At 47.7% G+C, this 23,799-nt stretch overlaps 1 protein-coding gene across 1 annotated transcript; it reads right to left on the bottom strand.

Moving 5' to 3' along the window:
- On the bottom strand, positions 1-23,790 carry LOC135830926 (5'-AMP-activated protein kinase catalytic subunit alpha-2-like). The gene is made up of 17 exons (XM_065343148.1): positions 23,411-23,790; positions 21,531-21,672; positions 20,789-20,882; positions 20,464-20,546; positions 20,222-20,283; positions 19,582-19,669; positions 18,904-18,973; positions 18,302-18,350; positions 17,204-17,309; positions 16,648-16,753; positions 16,232-16,355; positions 15,667-15,716; positions 10,871-10,934; positions 10,390-10,458; positions 6,729-6,805; positions 4,124-4,189; positions 1-1,458 (listed from the first exon to the last, which is right to left on the bottom strand). The coding sequence occupies exons 1-17, from the start codon at positions 23,481-23,483 to the stop codon at positions 994-996; spliced, it is 1,788 nt and encodes a 595-aa protein (XP_065199220.1). The 5' UTR covers positions 23,484-23,790; the 3' UTR covers positions 1-993.
- Positions 23,791-23,799: the final 9 nt, after the last annotated feature.

Genomic DNA, 23,799 nt, shown 5'->3' on the forward strand with positions numbered 1-23,799 from the left:
TCAGCGACGAGGGCATGAGAATTAAGCTCGCGAGATATGAACTTTCACACACACCACATCATTCAGGATGGTGCAGAGCAGCTAAAGAAGATAAAAACCGGCCAAGCTGGCCAATATCAACAAAGCATCAACTAGATTCAGCATAATGCATGCCATTCGTATACACAGAATGCATATTCTAAAGGCACGGTTTAAAGCTACAACCGTATACAGCACTCCGGTGACCAGTCAAATGCTGTACACGGCAAAGATTCTGAGCAAACAACAGCAGATTTCAAGCATAAAAACTCCATTTCAAGCATAGAAAATCCGTGGTGGTACAGTAGAGGAGAGAAATCTGCAATAGGTGTTTGGTAGTGAGAATACACATACAGTGTATGTCAAGCATAAAAATGAACAGAATAAAAACCATCATCAAGTCATGTTGCTCTGTGACGGAAGGAATTGGCTGCATGAGGGCTGCATACAAACGTAAAACACTGGAACACAATTGTAGGGAGTACTAGAGAGGTGGGTTCGAGGATCAAATTATAAAATTGCTGAGTATTAAAAAAACATGACCTAGTTCGAGTAGCGGTGTCCCACGTCCATGTGGTTAGAAGCAGAGATGCAATATCGCACTGCAACGTACATGTAGAGATGCAATAGCGCAACAATACAGAAGACGGCAGCTGGAGCTAAGACGGAGCAGCTTCTCAAAATAAGCTCAAAAAGAGGTTGGTGTCCACGGATATTTGTGCACAAAAATTAGAATACTGAGTATGGATATGAATTACGAATTTTTGTGATCCTTACATAAATAAGGAAACGCTGGCTACTATGCTCTAGTCACTGGATGTTAAAATGCGTTGAATTATGACAAAGCATTGGCGAGTCAGGTGCTTCAACGACATACCAGCGGCACCATCGTCAGGTTCCCACTCTACTGCGCCTGGGCAGAACTTCTGACAGCATTGCACAGCACAGCTGCACGACCGCGTACAGCTGGACATGTCAGCGCACGACCAGCGCGGAAACGAGCAGCGCGCACATCTCAAAGAACTCCATGCTATTGTTCTGCTCCTCGGCGGCGGATTGGCTGAGTCGCTGTGCTGGCCGCATGGCTTGCAGACTGGCCGAGTGAAGACCGCACACTACTGGCGATGCAGGAACAGCAGCTGTCGATGTATTGCCAACGCTGCCACTGCTCACAGCACTTGCGCTTCTGCGGCGCGTGGCCGTCGCTCCCGAGACGGCCAGGGGCTCGGAGAGGGCCGAAGGAGATGTGCGGACGCCTAGCGGCGGTGTAGATATACGCGCCGACACTACCGACGGCAGACTGGCCAGTGCCGCAGTGCCCTGCGCACCTTCAGCAGCGGCACTAGAGTTGGAATGCGACGGCGCGGGAACACTTGTCACACTCTTGAAGTCCACCAGGTAGGCATTGTCAACTTTGTACAACTGCAACGTCATCTTTGCCTAACCCATCAGAAATAAAGAAACAGGTCGTGCCATATTACTTGCTTCGTTCGAGTCCAACCATGGTTTTCGCCTTGACCGGAACATTCGCAAGCACTACCACACTAAGTGCATGTACAGTGTATACCCATACCTAAAGACCCACTGCCAGAACACAGCCCAATGCCGAATGGCAGAGCTTGTTCACACACCAAGAAATGGAGACGAAAACTCGCTGCAGCTCCAAGTTTTTCGATGCTAAGGTAGCTCAAACCTCTTTGGCCATGAAAAACCTTTACCGAGGAAGTTTTAAGTTGTTCTCTAGCACGCATGGATCCAAGAAATGATATTCATACGGGTGGGGTGGGGGTACCGTACTTATGCATTTGAAAGTATGAAAAACGCAAATCTCCGAACTTCGACGCCCCACAACTGCACAAGTACAACAAACTGCACAAGTGTTCCAATACGAATCTCATTTTTGGGGTGTATGCATACTAGAGAACGCGGAAAACAGCACCTCTCCTCTAAAAGCTGCTTCACCTCCAAAGAGGTTTCCGCTACCTTTTAATAATCATAATGCTGCTCGAGGCATTGGCTTGCCTGATGCGCATGAAACCTTCAAACCCTGAGGCTACTCACATTTCCCATCGCTGCACTGCTATGCAGTGGGAACATGGAATGGATTAAAACTGAAGTGCCTGCCAGCACTAATAATAATAATAATTCGCGGGATTCGCGTTGGCATCGCTTGAATGTTCAGAAACACACAAACTAGTGCGGTATTAAAGGGGAAGTTAAGGCTAAGATCAAACTTTCACCAGTTGTAGTCTTCGGGATGCTGGGTCGAATGGTCTTGGTCCGAGAAAGCTGAGACGCTCCCTTCCTACTTGAATTCCAATCGAACTCGCGCACTTCCACCGAAACTGGGTGACTGCGCCCTACTAGATGGGGATTTGTATGCAACATGTCACTAAAAGCGCCATTTCGTTCTTATAAAAGCACGGATGACCGTGATTGGCCCATAGGTTGTAGTCTTTCGGACGCTGAGTCGACTGGTTTTGGTCCGAAAAGGCTGCGATGCAGCGTTCCTCCTTTATTCCCAATCGAACATGGTTACAAGCGGTCACGTGCTCCTGGGTGCCCAAATCACCTGGTCACCACGCCAGCGGGCGACAACTTTCACACCAAGGTTCAACTCGAGTTCAACTCGAGTGACAGGACTGCACCCAAAAAAGGTCAAACAGGCTAGTAAGTTGTACCCTGCAGGCACGGTGACCAGGTGAGTGGATTTTCAATATTGACCATTGGCAGACACGCCTGGTTTGTGTAGTGACATACTGCACAAAGACCGTCTCACACAGAAGCATGCCCCACAGAAGCTTGTGAACTTCTACAAGAATGCAAACACGTGGCGCATTTTTACACAAGACTCAGTCAAAGTCGCAGTACACTGCAGCACACTTTCACGTACAGTGGAACCTCTCTTATCAGGGTACCCCGGGACCGACTGAGTGCCCGTGCCTCGGATTCAGTTATCTCGGAAATACACCACAACCATGAAGAACGATTCAAAATACCACTTTCCGCGACGCAAGGCACGACATGCGACCCACGCGACTACGACAGAGGTCAGATACACATTGTTTCGTTTCTGTGACATCTAAATACAGTGCATAGTACATGCAAATGCACCTAGCCTAGTAAACTCTACTCCATTGAATTGATGTATGTCGGGCGCCGCACGTCGAACGTCGCAAACGCTTTGCTCAACTTCTGAGACCGCGGCCTTGCGACTGCTTGCGGCAGCACGCGGCAGACATTTCCTTGTCGCAAGTGTCGCATCACAAAAAGTAGCGTTGAAAGGATCTCACCGGGCACTCGTTAGATCGCTCGCCAGAAACTCGGCTCGTACGGTTTGCACTAACAAGCACCGTATACTGACACATAACAGTAGAGCAAGTACAACTCTCCGTTCGAGCGAAAATCACGCTTAGCAGTTTGGAAGGTTTCTTCCCCGCAATGCAGCGAAGAACTAGGCTACTTGCAATCTTTGCAAAACGGTCTATTCTTACAATGGCTGCTAAGCAAAAGCGCTGAAAAGCCATCTCGACACCAAACACCCGTCCGAAGTGAAGCCCGTCGAAAGCAGCAGCAACCACAGTGCCAGCGGTGAAAATTCGAGGCACTTGTCCATTTGAAAAAAATCAACAAAAAAACATCTTTGTCACGTCAGTGAAACTCGTTACTAGTAACTTGCTCGATAGCTCGCTCGTTGGTGGAACTAGTAACTGTTTGCTCATTCGTTATAGACACGCTCGTTTCAACACTACAAAAAGTGATAGTGTGTGTTTACATACACAGGCAGACAGAAAAGGAGCGGACGTTATGATGACCCTTCAAGCCATGGAATAGTTCAGCTGACTGAAACAAGATGAAGAAGTTTTCAAATTTTGATTGGGCCTATCTGTCCACGAGGCTCGAGGTGCCGGTTCAGGGAGTTCTGTATGTAGATATCAGAGGCCTTGATAAGAGAGGTTTCATTGGGTGTACAGTAATGAAGAAAGAACGAACGCCATGACCGGTGTAACACTGGGTACATGCACTGCATAGAGCAAAACATAACGTTACAACACACTGGATACACACACGCTACACGCAATGCACACTGTGTGGACGGACTTACGTATCGGTTCCTAATGCTGTTGAACTTGCGGCAGATCACAGTGAAAGCACTCACAGTTTTCCACTCCTGCAGGGGAGAGATCAGTACAATTCGCATACGCATGGTATGGTAGAGATCAGCACAGGCCGCATGCACATGCTATAGCAAGATCAGAAAACCTCTCAAGGCTAAAGAAGCACCAATGCCTACAGTACAGTTTAAGGAGAATTAACAATGGATCACAGGATTTTTGGAGGAGATCGGTCCTTTCCACTCACAGATCTGGAATTCCGTTTGCACAATCTGCATCGACCCGTGATTCAATGTGAGCGTAACAACTCAAGGCCGTCACAGCCGGGGCGGCTGGGGCCGTCCCACTTTTTCGGCTTTTTTTTTTTTTTTTGGAGCACATTGCAACAAAGCACAATGATCGCAGGTTAGCGCAAACGTGACAAATCCTTGTCCCCGATCGTGGTTTGTTGCAGAAAAAAGTCTTTCATTGCAGTTGTATACACTGAAATGGCACCAAATGCCTGGAAATGCTTGCAATTGGCTTCAATTTTTGAATTTTCTTCCCGGGGGAGGGTAATGTTTGTCCCCGATCGTAGCGTCTTCTTCGTTTGTTGCAGAATCAAAAAGACTTTCATTGTAGTTACTGTGCACTGAAATGGCACCAAATACCCGGAAATGCTTGCAATTGGCTTCAATTTTTTGAAATTTTTTCCCGGGGGACGGCCCCCCAACCCCCCACATGGCCGCCCCACCTCCAAAGTTGGTGCGACGGGCCTGCAACTGGAGCTATAAAGCAATGTACGCGCACCCCCCCCCCCCCCCCCCCACACACACACTATTCAGTAAGGTTTGGCATAGAGATATGCAGAGAAGAGGATTCTGGCACGCTCTCAAGGACCTACTAGTGAGGTTCTGGCACACGGTAAAACGTACCAAAGTACGTATGGAAACCTCGCCACGGTACGGGATCAAGTTTCATACGTATTTTTTCATACCATTTTCCATGTGAAGAGCGCTTCACACGGACTGGTCTCCGTGTGAAAACTGAGCGGACAGAGTACATGTGGCGGGGAGTACATGTGGCGGGGAGTTCGAGCATGCTAGAGCATGCTACGCACAGCAGAACCGGCGCAACGTACGAAAAATCCGTGTCAAACTTCACCGCAGTTGACACGGGGTTTGGTACGTAGTTCCGTGTAGCAGAACCTCTCTACTGGCAAGTTTCCATTACTTAAAAGCTATACTGAGTCCGTATGCACACGGGGGATTGGAAAGTCACCAGTCGGGGAGATGTCCTATCTAGGACATCGCACTCTGAATGAGTCTGATTGGTTACCTGTCCCAGAGTTGTCATGGAAGCGTCGGTCGCGCACACGCGATGAAAAGAAGTGCTGCGTGAGCATTTCTGAATGTATGTGGAGGATGCACGATCGTAATGGCGATGGATTTCTTTCCGAATTGGTCAAGTTTGAGGGAATAGGCGGAGAATAGCAGACATCGGCGGGAATTGAGGTAGTATATATTCGATTCGCCATCGAATACCCGACCGAATGGCCGTTTTCGTTTGGGGATTTCATGTGGGGTTTCTCGTAGCCACGCGGCGCTTCTTTGGAAACGATTGGTTCTAATTATTATTTTGAATGTTTTGCCTTTGGAATGTTTGTTCACGCCCCGTGCGTTCATTTCGCCCCAAACCTGGCCATGCAGAGGAGGAAGACGAGGCAGCAGGCGCTAGGCCCGTAAATTACTGCCTGGAAGATGTTATTTGGCCAAAGCTTGCTGTTGGCGTTTTTGATTTCTTGGATACGACAGCTCTTGGCTAAAACTGGACCTTGGACGGTCTTTCTTGGATATCAACCCAGGACGTGGTGGTCATGGACGTATCGCCATCGCTTTCAGCCAGATCCTTCTGCTGCCTGAAACCAATGGCGAAAGTAAAAACTTTATCGCAGCAGCAGCTACTGCTCTGCTGAAAGTGCGAACACAAATTGCTTCGCCAATCCTCTTGTGCACTTGCAATTTTCAATGCGACCAAAACGATTCGCTTGCCAGTTCCTCTGTCCAGGCGTACTCCACAACGAGGAAAATAAAATTCGTGAAGGCAAGAGGTAAGATACGAATCTCGACTCGCTTGAGGCAAGCCGCCAGGAGAACGACAACTAATAATTACTTTTGAGACGAAAGGCCTTCGTTGCGTTTGTTTTGAGTGCGACATGTTCAGTGCAGTGTTCATCTTCCTCGGACGCGACACAAAGTTTTGAGTCACGTGTCACGATTACTATGGGAACAGCATAGATGTATGCTGGGGCATGCTGGTTTCCGTGATGTCCTATCTAGGACATCTCCAGGACTGGTCACTAACAGTTAACAGTGATGATCGGTTTGATGTGTGAGTCTTTATTGACTTGGTCAGTGCTGCGTGTGAGCTTCCACACCAGTAATTACACTACTTTCAGTGTGCATTGTGGTACACAGCAGCAACACTGGGATACGTACAGACTACGGGCCTCATCAAGCCACGGCTGATCATACCGTTGCCATACACAGCACGTCGCTACACCAGCAATGCTAAGCATACACGTGTGTGGCACATGGCAGATCAGCTGCGACTTACAAATCCAAGCCGCAGCAGGGACTGGTAGATCTCTCTCATGATAGACGACGGAGCACACTGAGAACTGCACCGGATGCCTGCACACCATAACACACACACACATGCACATGCACACACGCACACACACGCACACACATGGAGAAAGTGGTGGAGACAAAGAAAAGAAGAAAACAAAAACAGTAAGAAAAAGCAAGAAGAGGAGAGAAACCTGAGGCTTTGTGACATGAGGATTGAATTCAAGTTGGCAGCTACCGTATTTACCCGATTATAGGTCGCACTCGATTATAAGTCGCACCCCCATTTCCAGGTTTGAGCAATATTAGAGAGGTTGTGCATAACGAAAATTCGTAACTTAGACGTAGTCTGGGCACGAGTAACGAAAAAGGAAAGGAACTTTCGCGAGGAGGACCGCGAAACTTGAAGATCTTACGTTTTGAACTTTCGCTTCTTTCTCGCAAGCTTCTGTATACGTAGCTGTGTTGATGCACGTGGTGTCAAGATTTTTTCGCCATGGTCTTTTCAAGTCGTTCTGCGAGTTCTGCCTACTCGGCATCCTGTGGAGCTGATGGATCTCTTTCCCGCTCTCTCAGCGATCCTCTGTCACCTGGACAGCGCTCGGCTAGTTCTGTCAGATCTGGAAGTCCTGTCAGTGCTCGCCCTGTGACAAATTATTCTGCTGAATCCCCGCAGCAGAATTCTGCCACTTCGGCGTCTTCGTCTTCCCCTGCGACGTCTCAGCGAAGGACATTTGATCTCGCGATGGACCTGGCCCTTCTCAGGCAGCTTCGTTCTCACGACCAACTGTTTCGACGAGGGTCTCCAGCCATGGAGATCGTTGCCTGTGAGCTGGAAAACTTGAGCCCAACTCAGTTCGGTGGAGAGACGAAGAAAGCTATTCCCGACAGAGGGATGAAGCTGCTGGAGCTGTTCGCCAAAGGCGACGACTGGAAGAGAAGGATGTAAGTTCCTATACGAACTGGTTTTGCATGCAGCCCCACTCTGTTTGCTCCGTATACATGTACATGCATCTGCCTCCCTCTCCGCTTGCTATATGTGTTGCATAGGTCTGGTACGAACGGAGATATAACAGAGGAAGAGCAACTGCTGCAATAGCTGCAAGATATCTACGCTGAGAAAGATACGCCCATGCAGCGACGTGCGGAGGCTACGCAAGCCAAGCGCCACCTAGCTGCTGAAGCACGCGATGACGCATGCCTGACGCTCGGAAAGTCAGACGCTGCCAAAGCTGGCCATGCTGAGCCTAAAGCCAAGCGAAAGCTGCAAGGGACGGAGGTTGTCCTGGATTATCTTGAATCAAAGCACAAGGATGATATCACAATGCGCCACCAGGAGCTCGAGTTTGAAAAGGAAAAAGCAAAAGCACAGCAGCAGCAAGAAGATGAGAAGTTGAAACTGGAGCGGGAGAAAATGGAGCTGGAGCGGGAGAAATTGGCTGCAGACGAAAGAAAGCACGGCAGAGTGATGGAGCGGGCAGACAGAGCAAGGGGCGACAAGCATGAGGAAGACATGGCGGGAGAGAGAAGAGCGTTCATGGACGTCATGAAAGCACTGGCCCATAAGCTATCATAGCGCTTGTCAACGCATACACTGCAATACTTCAGCTGTTTTGAACTTATGATGTGAATACAAATCGATGCATATTTATTTTACTGAGTGGGTTGCCGTGTCCGCATCTTGTTTAACAGTGCCAGACTGCAAGTAAAAGGCACACTCACAGGGATCAGGTCATGCTTCCATGTTCACTGCAAGTAGTGAAGAAGGGTAGGTGGCTGCAATCCGAAATATCTGGACGTCTTGTTCCCACCTCTGATTATGGTTCGGCAATTAGTCAGTAGAGCTGTTACTCGGTAGTAGATGCCCACAGGCTGGAGGCGAACTTTCACGTTCTTCTTGAAGTCCACAAAGGCCCAGTACAGTGAAACTTCTCCAAATGACCATTCCACACACTGCCGCACTGAGCTCATTCGGGCATTGAACAATTGTTGCTGGGGCGTGGCAGCTGCACCGACATATCCCTTCTGGATATAGGGGCTTAGCGGATAAGCTGGGTCACCATAGAATGCGTATGGTGGGCCATGTGGCAGCTGCATATGCTGCTGGAGCTGCGCCAGTAATCCACTTTCACCAAGTACTCCAGCATCGTGACAACTGCCAACAACGGGTACATACAAATGCGCAATCAAGCCGTTGGGCGTTGTAACTGCTTGAAATTTAAGTGCATGGACACGTTTGTGTCCATTGTAATACATCCGTTGCTCCTCGCCTGGTCAGCAGATTGGTCTGACTGTACCGTCGATGAAGCCCCAAATCCGTAAGTCGACCTCCGACTTGTTGCGGATGGCCGTATGGTACGACTCTAGGAGTGCTGCAGTGAAGTGCGGCTTGGTGAAAGGGTCCTCAAGAAGGCCCCCCACCCCCCCCCCCCCCCCCCAATTTCGCTAAATCCACATCAAGGTTGTGTTGAAAATTCTGCTGAGATCAGGAGAGCTTCTGCCAAACTCATCGGACAGCTCACAAAGGCGACACGGATAGGCCAGGCGACGCAAGACTACCATCAAACCTTCCAGCCCTGTCCATGCCGTACGTGATGGTCCTACAAACTTCTGCGGCAGGTGGAGAGCGTGATTCAACTCCCTTATTTCCGCATTGGAGAAGCGGAACCTCAGCTCACATGTTTCGTCGTCCAACGATCCCAGGCAAATTCGAGGGCCGAGAACACGGCGTTGCGAAAGCTGCCGGTCCTCTTCTGCTGCCATAAGCAATAAAAGAAGTTCCTCATCATCAACATCGCCCTCAGAGTGGGCGAGAGCAGGATAGCCGTAAGGCTATCGTACTCTTCCAAGTCCATGAAGATTAGAATACAATTGATAAAAACTTCTTCCTCAAGCCTACACGTGTGCCTACACGTGGGCCGGAGTACAGACTTGATTCAAAAAATTGTTCACCACACGCGCACACAGCGGAAAAAGTACTCGAAAGGGTCACCATGGTCACACTACGTTTTTCGTTGAGCACAACAGATTTTCTTTACGAATTTTCGTCACTTCCAGACGGCTCAGATTCCGAAAGATCTTTACGAATTTTCGTTATGCACAACCTCTCTATTGTTTTGATATATTGACTTCAGTAGTAAGTCATGCTCGATTGTAAGTCATGCTCGATTGTAAGTCATGCTCGATTGTAAGTCATGCTCGATTGAAAGTCATGCTCGATTGTAAGTCATGCTCGATTGTAAGTCATGCTCGATTGTAAGTCATGCTCGATTGTAAGTCATGCTCGATTGTCAGTCGCACCCCCTTTTTCTACCCCTGACTTTTTGGTGTAAAAAGGTGCGACCTATAATCGGGGAAATACGGTACTTCTAAAGTAGATTTTTCAATGTTTAGTGCTGTTTATGTCTTCAGATGAGTTAGAGTGTCCAGGCAAGCAGTCGGATGATTCAATGTACAAGATGTCCTTTTTAACATGACTGCCGTGCTCCGCAATATTAAAAAAGTGGGAAAACATGCTGAACACAATGCGTCACTACGGAGCTGTGAACCCTTTGCAGCCTCATACGACAATACCAGTGAGCAAGGAGCCCGTACTCGTCAGAACGAGTAAACATAATAACTCGGGATGGTTGCTGCTGTTCACTCACCAAGATGCCAACGTGGTTTCTTGCCAGTGTCCATGTGTGCATAGTGAGATGGCTGGAAGAACTGTGGACCTGCACAGAGTGATGATGGCAACAGCAGCAACAACAACGATACAAAAACAAAATGAGTGACGAACACAGCCGGACATTGAAAGTGTAGCTTTGTCTGCTGATAGTGATACTACACACTGTCAGAGCCTCGAGTTACTGGCCCGGGGATCAGGTCATTCCTAAACACAAGCATTGCTGGCCAATGCCAATGCCAGTGCTAGCAGTAACACAGTAAAATAGAGCATACTGTACTTCGAAGTAGGTAGCTAGGATACTACACAACATGCATGGAGACTGTTCAGTTCAGTGTGCCAGAAGTGCAATATTGGACAAATGAGGAGACACTCAAGTTTGGCGAGCAGACCACCAATCTAACATGGTAGGAATTGCCAAGCAATCCCAGACACACAGACAGACAGAGGCTTGCACGTACCTTGACCAGAAGGTATATTAGACACGTTTGGTAGAGCGCGGAGTGGAGATGTAGCAAGCAAACCCTGTCAACAGAAACCATGGCGCACGGAGAACAAACATCTACCCACTACTTGTGTATCTTTATGAATGCTACGTCATTGACATCAGTGCGCCCGGCAGATATTTGGCTTATTGAATGATATAGAAATTGACAATGATCCTGTTCACATCCTTTTATCTTTACTTCAGGTATCCTTTTCGCGAGTTGAGAGGCATGTGGAGATCATGACGGTGACACCCTCTGCCCCTGCTCTGACACAGTTCATACCTATTAGGATTCAGGGCTCGCTGCAAACACAGCATCATTTCCAGTGACAGCACATCATGTCTACTTCACTGGGCGTAAACTCAGGCTTGATTTCCACCTCAGGTGACTGTGTGGGTATTTACTATTTAGAAACACAAACAACGACAAATCATCTTTCGGCTTTCTTCCCATCTCTGACTAACCCTGTCCGGATTATGCGTTTTTTGAAGGGGCAAAATGGAAATGTTTATTTTTCGGAAATTTACCCAAAATGCAAAAAAATCTTTTAAAAAAATTCAAAATTTCACCCAAAATGCGAAAATTATGCTGCCGTTACCATGGCAACCAAAATGGCGTAAAACTTGAATCCCTTGTCGTTCCAAGCGCACGTGGAGGAAGCGCGTGCAAATGATGTGGTTGTTTTTGATAGACTAAATGAATCGATCATTTTGTTTGGTTGTATGGCTTCTTCAGAGCCAAGTGCACTCGAGGCTGCCGATGAGCATGCTGACTGTGAACCGGAAAGAACTGCACTTGGAGTTTTGGATCGTCTTCGTCCGCCAAAGGAATCTGATCTCAGTAGGAAACGGGCTACTTCTGTGAATAAAGGTTCCCAGAAGAAGGGAGCATACAAGCCACCATCAACAGCCAGGTCCCCCAAGAATCGTGGTCCAGCATACCGCGTCAAGGAGTTCGCGAATGAGCGCTCGGAAGTCCGGCTGGGCAAGTTGTTTTGTAGCGTTTGCAGACATGAGGTGTCACTCGTTCACAGTACTCTTTTACATACCACTTTGCATCCAAGAAGCATACAGATGCAAAGGAGGCACGAGTGAAGAAAACCGAGGAGAAGAAGCAACTTCTTATTGAAGGACAGGAGTACACAGCGGAGAATCTTTGCGCCATGGGTGAGCTCTCAAGCGCGGAGCAGGTGAAGCTACTTCGTAGCATTCCCGGAATCCATCACAACGTGATCAGCCTTGTAGAAACTTTGAATGCTTTCGTCAGTGAGGCCAGAAACAGCGACGTTGCAGTAGTGTAGTTTAGGTAGCTAGGTTGTGCACAAGGAGAATCTTTGCGCCATGGGTGAGCTCTCAAGCGCGGAGCAGGTGAAGCTACTTTGTAGCATTCCCGGAATCCATCACAACGTGATCAGCCTTGTAGACACTTTGAATGTTTTCGTCACTGAGGCCAGAAACAACGAAGTACGCCTCCAGCGGAGAGTAGACGAGCTCGCCGGCCTGGTCTTGGATTTAAGGCAAGAAATGAAGTCGTTGAAGGAGTCCGCCATTATGGCAGTCAAGGCCAACACTGGCAAGAAAACGACCAAGGAGAGGTCACGATCTCGTGTACGGGATTCACCCGCGTCCGTGACCCCTTGCATAGATCAACGTTTTGTGAGTACAGTTCAGGAACCGACCCCACAGGTCAACCCCGGTGCACCAGCCGATGCACCAGTTGCACGTGTGTCGGAGCTGGTTGAGAGTAAGTACTCGAAAATCGGCAACGACAATTCAAAATTCGAACCTGCTGCCCAGCTTTGAAGACGACAGGGCTGAAAGTGGACTGTGGGAGCTAGTCTGCTGCAAAAAAAGCCAACTGGGAAGAGAACGGTGTTGTTCGTGGGCAACCTACCAAGTGACACCAGTGTGGAGAAACCTAGTGAGTTCGTCACAACCCGTGCAAGCACAGCGAAAACCGAAGTCCAAATTCACGAGTGCAAGATCTTCCGGAAGGAGGCTAGCTCCTCTGCACGACTTGTTGCTAATTCGAAGACGGCTGCACTTGTCAATTCAAAGGTATTCTGGCCGCGACCAGTTTACTCGCGGCAATGGAACTTCGAGAAGTATTCCGAAGACAGCAAGGGCGGCAACCCTGACCAGTTAGAGCGTGGGGACAACGACTTATCAGGTACTCCCAGTCTCCAGCGTTCTGGAAAGCGCCCACCAGTAGAGTCACCTGCCTCTTTAGAAGCCTCCTTGTAAATTGCACATGCTGCAAACTCCAACAATTCGAATTTTACTGCTGAACATTAGGAGCCTGAGGAACAAAGTTGGAGAGCTGGCATGGCTTGCCGACCTGCACAATCCTGACATCATCTGTGTAAACGAGACCTGGCTAGACGACACCATGTCTGATGGAGAGATAGCTCTGGATGGCTTCAACATACTGCGCTCAGACAGAAAAGATCAGGCTGGTGGAGGAGTCTGCCTGTACTCCAAGGCATCCCTCCTGGTCAAGCCAAGAATGGACCTCACAGCATCGGCAATTGAGAGCTGCTGGGGAGAAATCCATTGCCAATCTGGAACTTGTTTGATAGGAACCATTTATCGACCTCCATCTGAGCCAGTTCGATACTGGGACTGCCTGAACGACCATCTCCATTCAGCTATAATGCCCGGGAAGAACGTGATCGTTTGTGGCGACATCAACATAAACACCAATCCAACAGCAACTCCAGATACACAGCTTCATTATCTATCTGACCTCGTGGCCAGCTACAGTTTATACCCCAGAGTTAACCAGCCGACTCGGTTCTCAGCGAACTCTGCACCAACCACACTAGATCAATTTTACAATACATTCGACCCTCTAAATATGGCTACTGTTATCCCCATCGCGTTCAGTGACCATGCAGCAGTTCTCAGTGAATTTCAACTCAGCCCAGTAAGAAGTACAGTCGAATGTCACTTTAATATCCGGTCGCCAGTTATCCGAGCACGTCGGTTATCCGACAAGCCCGGGAGTGGTAATTTTATGACTCTCAACAGTAAAATTCTATTTTTTTTGTATAATTATTATATGGTGTAATATGCATTTACTTGAAGTAGATGTGGTCAAGTATGCTAACATGTATGTGTACATGGAGCAATTCATGAATATGCATGAATATATTTGGGTATTGTGTACATAAACCAGTGAAATCCAGCCATATATGCACATACAAAATGATATCAGTTATCCAACATATCCAGTTATCCAATATGCCTGATTCCCGAAGTGGTCGGATAAGTGACATTCGACTGTACTGCAACTTCTGGGCTACGGCGACACTACCGAAACATAAATCATGACCAGTTCAAGGCAGATTTGGTCCACAGGATTTTTGTGAAATTGACAGAAGCCCAACTGTCATGTGGACTGAGTGGGCCAGCTGCTTTCTACAAGTGTTAGACAGACATGCTCCTCTTGCACCAAGCCCTCGACGTAAGAAAAAATCAGTACCATGGATGAACCGCCAGTTACCGTATATTCTCTATTATAAGCGCCGTGCTTATATTTTTTCAACACCCCTCTACCCCGTGCTTATATTGGAGACCGCGCTTATATTGGAGACTGCGCTTATATTTTTTCAACCAATACATCCATACAGAGCAAGAAGAAATACATGCTAGATATCATGCATGCAGCATTGATTTCCACCAAGACCGTGCTAATAATAGAGACCGTGCTTATAATGTTTCGAAAGGTGCTCACAATGTGCTAGTAGTAGAGACTGTGCTAGTAATGGAGACCTGTGCTTATAATAGAGAATATACGGTATTACACCTCTTGACCAAGCGCAACCGGCTCCATAGGAGGTGGCTTAGTGATGGAACAGAATATTCCCACTCAGCTTTCAAGTCTGCCAGGCGGGAAGCTACCAGCTATAATAGGCAACAGAAAGAGACCTACTACCAATCCAAGTTTCGAGCTGCGTCTGGCAATACCAAACAGACATGGCACACGATCAAAGAATTGAGTGGTAAACATAGACAATCTCAGCCACCTCTATGTTCTGTTGATGCCATCCGAAACACCTTTGCAGAGATAGTAGAGGACGTCAGCCGCCCAGTGCATCTCTCATTTCCCCACGGGCCCGCCTCAAGCACGGATCTGACAGCCTTTGCACCAGTGTCTATTGCCAAAGTGAGGAGGCTCCTCGAACGTTTAAATCCAGCCAAGTCCAGCGGTGATGATGACATTTCTGCAGCCCTTCTCCGCGCACATGCAGACGTACTGGCACCATCACTGACTTTGATCTTTAACAAGTCCCTGAGAGAGGGCATATTTCCTGCCCAGATGAAAAGTGCTAGGATATCGCCACTCTTCAAAGGCGGAGATCCGAGCATGCCAAAGAATCATCGGCCAGTGTCCTTGTTATCGATTGCATCCAAAGTGTTGGAAAGGATAGTTCACGAGCAACTCACCGATATCTAGTCCAGAGCAATTTATTCCCGCCAACTCAATTCGGCTACAGATCCCACCACTCTACATCCGACGCACTAGTGCTAGCTGTGGAAGGTATCTGTGAGGCCCGTATGAATAAACTCAACACAGGTGTAGCCTTTGTTGATATGTCAAAGGCATTCGATAAAGTGAAACATCAAACTCTTGTGCAAGATCTGTTCGAACTTGGCATCTGCGACACGGCACTCTGTTGGCTGGTGGAATACCTCTCTGATAGAGAACAGTACGAATGCCATGATACCGTACAGCAACGCACAACAAAAGAGAAAAAGATGACTTACCCAAGCACCAGCCGTAGTCTGCAGTGATGAGCTAAGGGCCGGAGGGGTTTCTGGAGTAAATTATGAGAAAGGGACAGAATAAATTAAAGCCTTCATGTAGTTTACTGTCAATACACCGGAGAAACCTTTACAAAGCTATCCACAAACAGAGAATGAAGCATCTAGCCTTCCTAACATCATTGCCTCAGTGACATGCCTGCCTCAATGTACTCTCCTGTGACAACTGACAACAGTAATATTGTGCATGTGTACAGTTGTGGCCAAAGAAATCCAACCTGCACCAAGGCTCATGCAGCCCTAGGATACGGTTCTGGACCATGCATGGTGTAATTAAAATCGAAGCGCAGAGCTGCTTTTTGTTCGCAGGTCGTATTTCTTTGGCCACGCCTGTTCCTGTATGTGTGCATGAACATTGTATGTGAACAGCAGAGATGGCAAAGGCTGATTGGACAGCCAGCATGTGCATGTGCATGTTCAAGTAGCAATAGTGATGGTGATGCCAGCAGTGGTGGCGATAGGGGAGGTGCTGGTGCTGGTAGTAGTTGGGCTGATTCACCATGCTTACCTCTGGTGACGTGCACTTGTCGATTGTCCACGACCAGCTGATAGGCTATTCTCAATTGCAGGTCATCATTGTCGTTCTGGCCTTGCAGAGCATTCAGGACAGCCTGGCGATCAACCTTGAAACGCTGCATGCATGACGCACACACACACACAGGGACAAGTTGGGACATATTAGTAAACAAATCGTGTCAACCTTTACTTGGCCTAAAATTGTCAGCAAAATAGGAAAAAAGGAAATGGAGTAAAAGAGGGAGATACATGACATTGTATAGTTTTTGCCCTTGCACTGTATTGGGAAACCATAACTGCCTGTATGCATCTCATTCGCAGTTGCTGAAAGGAGTAAACAACAGGCAATTATGCACATGCGCATGTACACAGAACACAGCCATGCTCATGTGCCGCGCTGATCCTTACACTGGCTATTTCCTCCACAACATCATCTTGCACAGATGTCGATTCATTGGCAAACACAGAGGGAAATAAGTAATCAGGCAGGCCAACTAGAAACCACTCGTGACTCCTGGAGCAAGCAAAACAACAACAACAACAACAACAACAACAACAACAACAACAACAACAACAACAACAACAACAACAACAACAACAACAACAACAACAACAACAACAACAACAACAACAACAACAACAACAACAACAACAACAACAACAACAACAACAACAACACCATGGACACATACACACATGTAGTCAAAGACGTAACACTGCATAGTCTCTTCGACCCTTAGAGCACAGCAGCATAAAGCTGGTCAGTTAGTCATGCATACGGGGCTCAGTGGCACACGCTTCTTCTGCTGATCTCCTTCACGCTACTAGTACATCACAGCAAACGGGTGCATTCAATTGACTCTCCCTGCTCCACGCATTCAACGCCTCAGAACCTAACATGCTTTAAAACAATGTAAAAAAAAGGCTCAGGCACGACTGATTCCGACTGTGAACAACTACTCACTTGACATCTTGCATAGTTGCTCGATTCAGAGAGTCAACAACCAGCATCTTCTTGACTAGGTCAGCTGATTCCGGTGGCATGTCTACAGGAATGGTAAACTGGCCACCTGAGCATAATGTACACCACATGTACAGATTGCATGTCACGATACTGGTATGAATGGATATACTTGTAAAACTGAAGAGATACAGTTTCCGGGAACATGACACGTTCTACAATATTCGAGCGGGGGACAGAATACGCACACACCACCACATACAATTACGGGGTCTCTTGGCTCTTGGCATTAGCACGAGTGCAGTCTACTTGTGATAAGTCAACCAGGGTGATGTGACTGATGAGCCGAAACAAAGTCGACTGATGACTCAAACCACACGCGGAAGATGACTCAAATCTCTTCTTTCTTCAGACAGGACCACACATAGCATGGTGTCAGAAATGCAGTTGAACCCATGCCTATAAGGATAGAGCGCGGTGTTGGAAAACAATGTGTTGCGTTTTCAAGTACCGACAGATAGACATAGATCAGTGGGAGAACATGTAGAAGACGCGGGATGTGTATATAATTAAATTTGATCAGCACACTGGTGCCTATTGCTGTTTTGACAAAGGTGAAGAAGGATCGGAAGTCGATTGCTATGGACACTCAGCACCGGTCTAGGAATCCAGGAACAATTCAACGCCCGTCCCAGTACAACGCCAGAGAAGTCGTCACAGATTGGTATGCCAGTTGGCAGGCATCAAGTATAATGAAGCTGAGCCAGTGTATTCTGTGTATACATTGACGCAATGACATGTATTGTGTTGCAGAGCTGTGGCATGGGATGCTCCACATAGCACAACGCCAGTCATACAAGTGTGGTCCTCTGTGCACTTCACCACATAATGGCCGAATCTGTCACCAGTTTTTCTTTTCTTTTTTTTTCAATCGAAAGGTTCACGTGGCGCGCAAGACTCACTAAGACTTTTGGCAGCCTGGCTGGTGTAGCTACTATGTGCTTGGAGACGAGTGGGTAACATTCAGCACACTAACTAGAATACTCCGTACATTACTGAACAAGGCCATTTGACCGGTGGGCACTCAAACAAACTTCTTACTTCGAATTTTCTTGAACAGCATCCCCATGTTTTCGTCATCAAAAGGCAGCTGTAGCAACATGGCACACAATAACAGCATGGATGTCATTAGAATCTGGATATATAGTGTTTTCAGCTCATAACAACTGGTTCATTAGCTACAGCAAGGTATAGCTAGGTGTTTCAGCGGTACATAGCCCATGGAAGCTTCCCATGATGAAGTGTTTAGTTGTGATAGGTAGTGTTCGGCCCCAGCAGAGTCCTGGAGCTCAAAGTAGTCATCCAACTCAACCAATGCTTTGTCACTTGGGCTGGTGCTAGCTGCTTGGCTGTCACCGAGCTGAAGTACAAAATAGTCGAAGCAGCTCCTTGCCAGCAAAGCCCTGCAATTGATTGGCTGCACAGTGACATCCGCACAGCAGCTGAGGCATGTGGCATCATGTGCCTGTAGCGTGAATGGGCCCTACACCCCCCCCCCCCCCCCCCCCCCCCCCCGCCCAACAATCACATACATGTACACATATGCACACACGTACGCACACACATACGCACACACATACGCACACACATGCACACACGCACACACACACACACACACACAACCACCTATAAACAACACTCACCGTTCCATTTAGTAGTGCGTACAAAATAACACCGCAACTCCAAATGTCAACTTCCGGGCCAGCATAAAGCCTGCGAGAAAACAGCAAGCGAACGAATAAATGTTATCTTGTAACTATTTGCCCATGCTTTCAACAGAGCTTCGGCTACTCAAAGCCAGCTATTAATACTAAACTTATACACACTGGAGAGCCATGAGTTTGGCTCAGAAAATGTGGAGTAGTATGAGAAACATGAGGAAATGCCACACAAAAGCACTGCCCTTAGAAGCGTAATAATTATATAGGCCTACAACGTAGTAATATATCCACGGTATCCACGAAAAACGGTTAGCACCACAGCGAAGGCAACTTAGAGCAGTGCTCAGGCACATAACCCCGTGCACTCTCTGACAGTGGACTTAGGGGTCGTCGCAAAGGTTTTTCGTCGTCCCTGAAACGAACATGATTCATTTGGGGGGGGGGGACAGGGGTGCGAGCCAAAATCGCAAGTCGGCCGGCACTGTACACTGCACTTGTACATGCATGTGATTTCGTCGTCCAGCATAGCAAGCTGTGTTCATTTCAGAGGGAGGGGAGGGGTCCGAGTACGAAAAGAACGATGTTCGTTTCAGGGACGACAGAAAACTTTTGCGACGACCCCTTAGCAGTGTAATGAGCCATGTCTGCAGTATCCCTTACTTGGCAGAGATCACCTCCGGAGCGGCATAGTTTGGTGAGCCGCAACTGGTATGCAAGAACTCGCCATCCATCATCATATTGGACAAGCCTAACAAACAGAAGCAATAAAGGCAGGCCATTCATGATCAAAGACAGCAGTGAGCACAGTCCATGCCGCATGTGCTAAAACTACCAACCCCATGCACATCCGACAACCAAGCGCACACATACGGGATGGCATTGGACACGCATGGCCAAGCGCACACATGCCATGGCATTGGACACGCAAAGGTTCCGCGCAACCTACTTCCCTACTAGAGAACACACCAAGATACAGGATGAGGAGAGCCGTCACACAGCACTAACTTAGCTAACCACTATAAACACCCTGTCAATTACAATGCACACTTGACTTGATGTATGTGAGTGACTTGCAGAGTTACAGAGCTCCAGCCACCCTTAGCGATGAGGCAGACATGCCAGTGCACCTGGTGACCTGGTGAAATGAAACAAAGTTTACAGACTTTCATACAACTACAGTGAAACCTGTCTAAGACGCCCGTCAACGGGACATTCAAAATGTGGTCTCCATTGCCAGGTGGTCTCCTTATCCAAGTGGTCGCCTTGACAGGTTTTACTGTACTAGTGTCTAGGAACTCACCGAAGTCAGCGATCTTGACATTCCCATGGCCGTCGACCAGTAGATTCTCTGGCTTGAGATCCCTGGACAATCACAAGCAGGCCAAGAGCACGTTTTCAGATGTGTGTCTTCTTATTGACAGTGCTACGGCCTACAGTATTACGCACACATGTAAGCAATTAAGAAACTTGAGGTCTTCACAATCGGAACAACCAGGACATCACGTACACTACACCGTGAAGTGCATGGCCTATTCAACATACCGATGAACAATGAAATGACGATGGCAGTAGTCCACGCCGGAGATGATCTGCTGAAAGAAACGCCTCGCTTCACTTTCTTCCAGCTAGAGCACAGGGAGAAAGAACAGCAGAGCACAGCGATTGCTAGCTTGAAAATATGTGACAGTTTGTTACAGGAGGGAGGGAGGGAGAGCTGGAAGGGCGGAAGTGGTGGTGGAGCACTGTCTCTTCTCCGCCTGAGTCAAGACTCGTAACCCACCAGAAGATGACTGCTGGAAATTGTCATCATTTACACCACCATGCTCCAAAGTCACTTGTGGACTAGTTACTGCCACCATTCACTTACTTTGCCATGCTTGATGATATAGTCAAACAATTCACCACCGGATACGTACTCCATGACCATGAAGATGTCAGCTGGCGTGGGGATTACCTGATACCTAGTTTAGTGACAGGACAACAACATAGGTAGAAAAGCGCATGGACAATCAGCACCAATGGCCACTGTACAGTAGTCACAAACCATCATTAGCAATGGTGCCGCATAGCAGTAAGGCAAGATCCTGTTTGTGCAGGTGGTGCGGGAGCTTTTATTCTTTACTCAACAAGCTCTACCATCAAATGTGGAAACGGGCAAGAGTGATCACTAGTCATGGCATACCAGCAGTAGCGGATCCAGCGATCTCTACAGGGGGTTCCAGTATACATGTACTTCAAGTAGTCAAAACTGAATAGCTGATACATGTACATGGACACTCATATGGTTGCCAGTAGTACATTTATGAAATTTAGGGGGTTCCGTGGAACCCCTGGAACCCCTCCTGGATCCGCCCCTGACCAGTGTTTCAAGCTTTGATTCCTGGCGATAGCGGTGTCGCTCCTGCCCCTTGTTTTACAAATTCTCTCCTTCAATGCATTGATACATAAACCAGAACGGCCAGAGTAAGCTCAGGGCATTGAAAGCAGTCTGCTGCAAAGCTACACACATCTCCAGACTGACCATGCACTGACCATGTACGGCTTAACACACATCCCCGATACCCAGACGCCGATGCATTCAAACGCAATTCAATGATGTATTCACTCACAGTTTGATGATGTGCGGATGGTTGAATAGCTTCAGGTATTGGATCTCACGACGTACTTTACCGGACGCGTCCACGCTCCGCATCTTCTTGCGGTTGATGATTTTAACAGCGACTTCATGGCCAGTGAGTTGGTGCTTACCCACTGTCACAACCACACAATGCAAAGGGGAGGGAGAGAAGAGAGAGAGAGAGAGAGAGAGAGAGAGAGAGAGAGAGAGAGAGAGAGAGAGAGAGAGAGAGAGAGAGAGAGAGACACACACACACACACACACACACACACACACATACACACAGAGGGAGACAGAGACAGAGACAGAGAGAGAGACATAGATAGATAGATAGATAGATAGATAGAGAGATAGAGAGAGAGAGAGAGAGAGAGAGAGAGAGAGAGAGAGAGAGAGAGAGAGAGAGAGGGAGGGAGGGAGGGAGGGAGGGAGGGAGGGAGGGAGAGAGAGAGAGAGAGAGAGAGAGAGAGAGAGAGAGAGAGAGAGAGAGAGAGGAGAGAGAGAGAGAGAGAGAGAGAGAGAGAGAGAGAGAGAGAGAGAGAGAGAGAGAGCTAAGCAGCATTCCTTGAATCGTTTCCCAAGTGCCTGCACATTGGTGCTCACAATGCAGTGCAGTTTCACACACCAACGTACTTCTCACGCTAAAACTGTAACGAAAATGGGAAAGGCACACTGGAGCCATACACGCTATCCGGCCGACCCCGCTCACCACGCCAAGTTAATGTAGATATTGGCCTAAATTCCTCCAGCTGTTTCGATCGTACTGATCCCATCAGTGAAGGCCATAAGAGTTCTGAATAGCTAGAAGTTGTGAATAGCACACAGAGTATAACTGAGAAAATGAAGAAGTGCGATCCCCTCACTTTGAGGTAACAGAACTACAAGTGCTTACACATGGAGATGGTATGGTACTTTTACACGTAAGCACACTCCAGACATAGATACACGTGATACTGATACACGTAAGCACACTCCAGACATAGATACACGTGATACTGTAGGCACAAGAGAACCTAGCACTCTTGACAGTAAACATTGGGCTGACAATTCAGACTGACGCATATCAGTGTCGTCTTGCATGTATCCTCCATGTGTTAGCACTTCTAATTATGTCACCTCAAAGTGCGGGACCGTGCTTCTTCATTTTGCCAGTTATTCTCCGTATACAATGGTGCTATTCGCAATTTCTAGCCATAGAGCATTCCTATGACCATCCCTGATGGGATCAGTAGGATGGAAACAGCTGTATGGAGGAATTTATGCCATTATCTACAACAACGTGGAGTAGTGTTCCTGGCTGGATTGGTGAATGAGGTCATCCGGAGAGCGCATGTAGAGCAGGTTGGGACTGACTTTAAAATGATGAACAGGCCGAAAGCTGCTGCCTACCCCCAATCGCAGTCGAGTCGATGTCGTAAACATTTGGTCTGCGAGAGAGAGAGAGAGAGAGAGAGAGAGAGAGAGAGAGAGAGAGAGAGAGAGAGAGAGAGAGAGAGAGAGAGAGAGAGAGAGAGAGAGAGAGAGAGAGGCGAGGCAAGGCCAAGGGTGCCTTTCGTATCTAAGTGTTCATGCCTGGTGTTTGCACAGGCTGACAGCTGCAGAAACCAAAGTGGCTTTCTCAGTATCACAGGCGGAAGGTCTTCTGTTTGGAGTTTTCTGGCTGTGCATTCTTGCGCCTAAAATTTTCCGGCGCGTTATTCTAGCATAGCATACAACTGTAAGCCTGCAATATGATAAGCGCCCTCACCCTTTCCAGTTCATGGAACTCGGCACCACGAAGTAAAATTTCATCAGATTGAGGAGTTGACTTCATGTACATGTATTGCCATTTTTTTTACAAATCAAAAGCAATGCAGGGATGACTTTACTCACGTTTCACTTTACCGAAAGATCCCTTGCCAAGAGTGGTACCCAGCACATACTGCCCAATTTTTAGTTGAGACATGCTCCACACCAGAACTGTAGCGATGCTTGGTTACATTGTTAGAAGGCACATATGCAATAGCAGAGTAAAAGTGGTCTCAATTGAAGTTAAATCTCGGTTTCAATCGATTCTGAAAAGCAGAGCCAAGCAAGATGCAGAAAAACTATGCCCGGGAACAGCAAAAACGAAGCACACTTCTAATCAGTAATTCACTTTCCCACCGAGAACAACTCAGAACTGTACAGCTGCAGTATGTCAATTATTTCCTTCTCCAAGAAACAGAAAATACAGCCAATCGATATCATCAAGACTACAATGTACTCTTGATATCATGGAT

Source organism: Sycon ciliatum, chromosome 1 (genome assembly GCF_964019385.1).
Source record: "Sycon ciliatum chromosome 1, ocSycCili1.1, whole genome shotgun sequence".
Classification (NCBI taxonomy): Eukaryota; Metazoa; Porifera; class Calcarea; order Leucosolenida; family Sycettidae; genus Sycon; species Sycon ciliatum.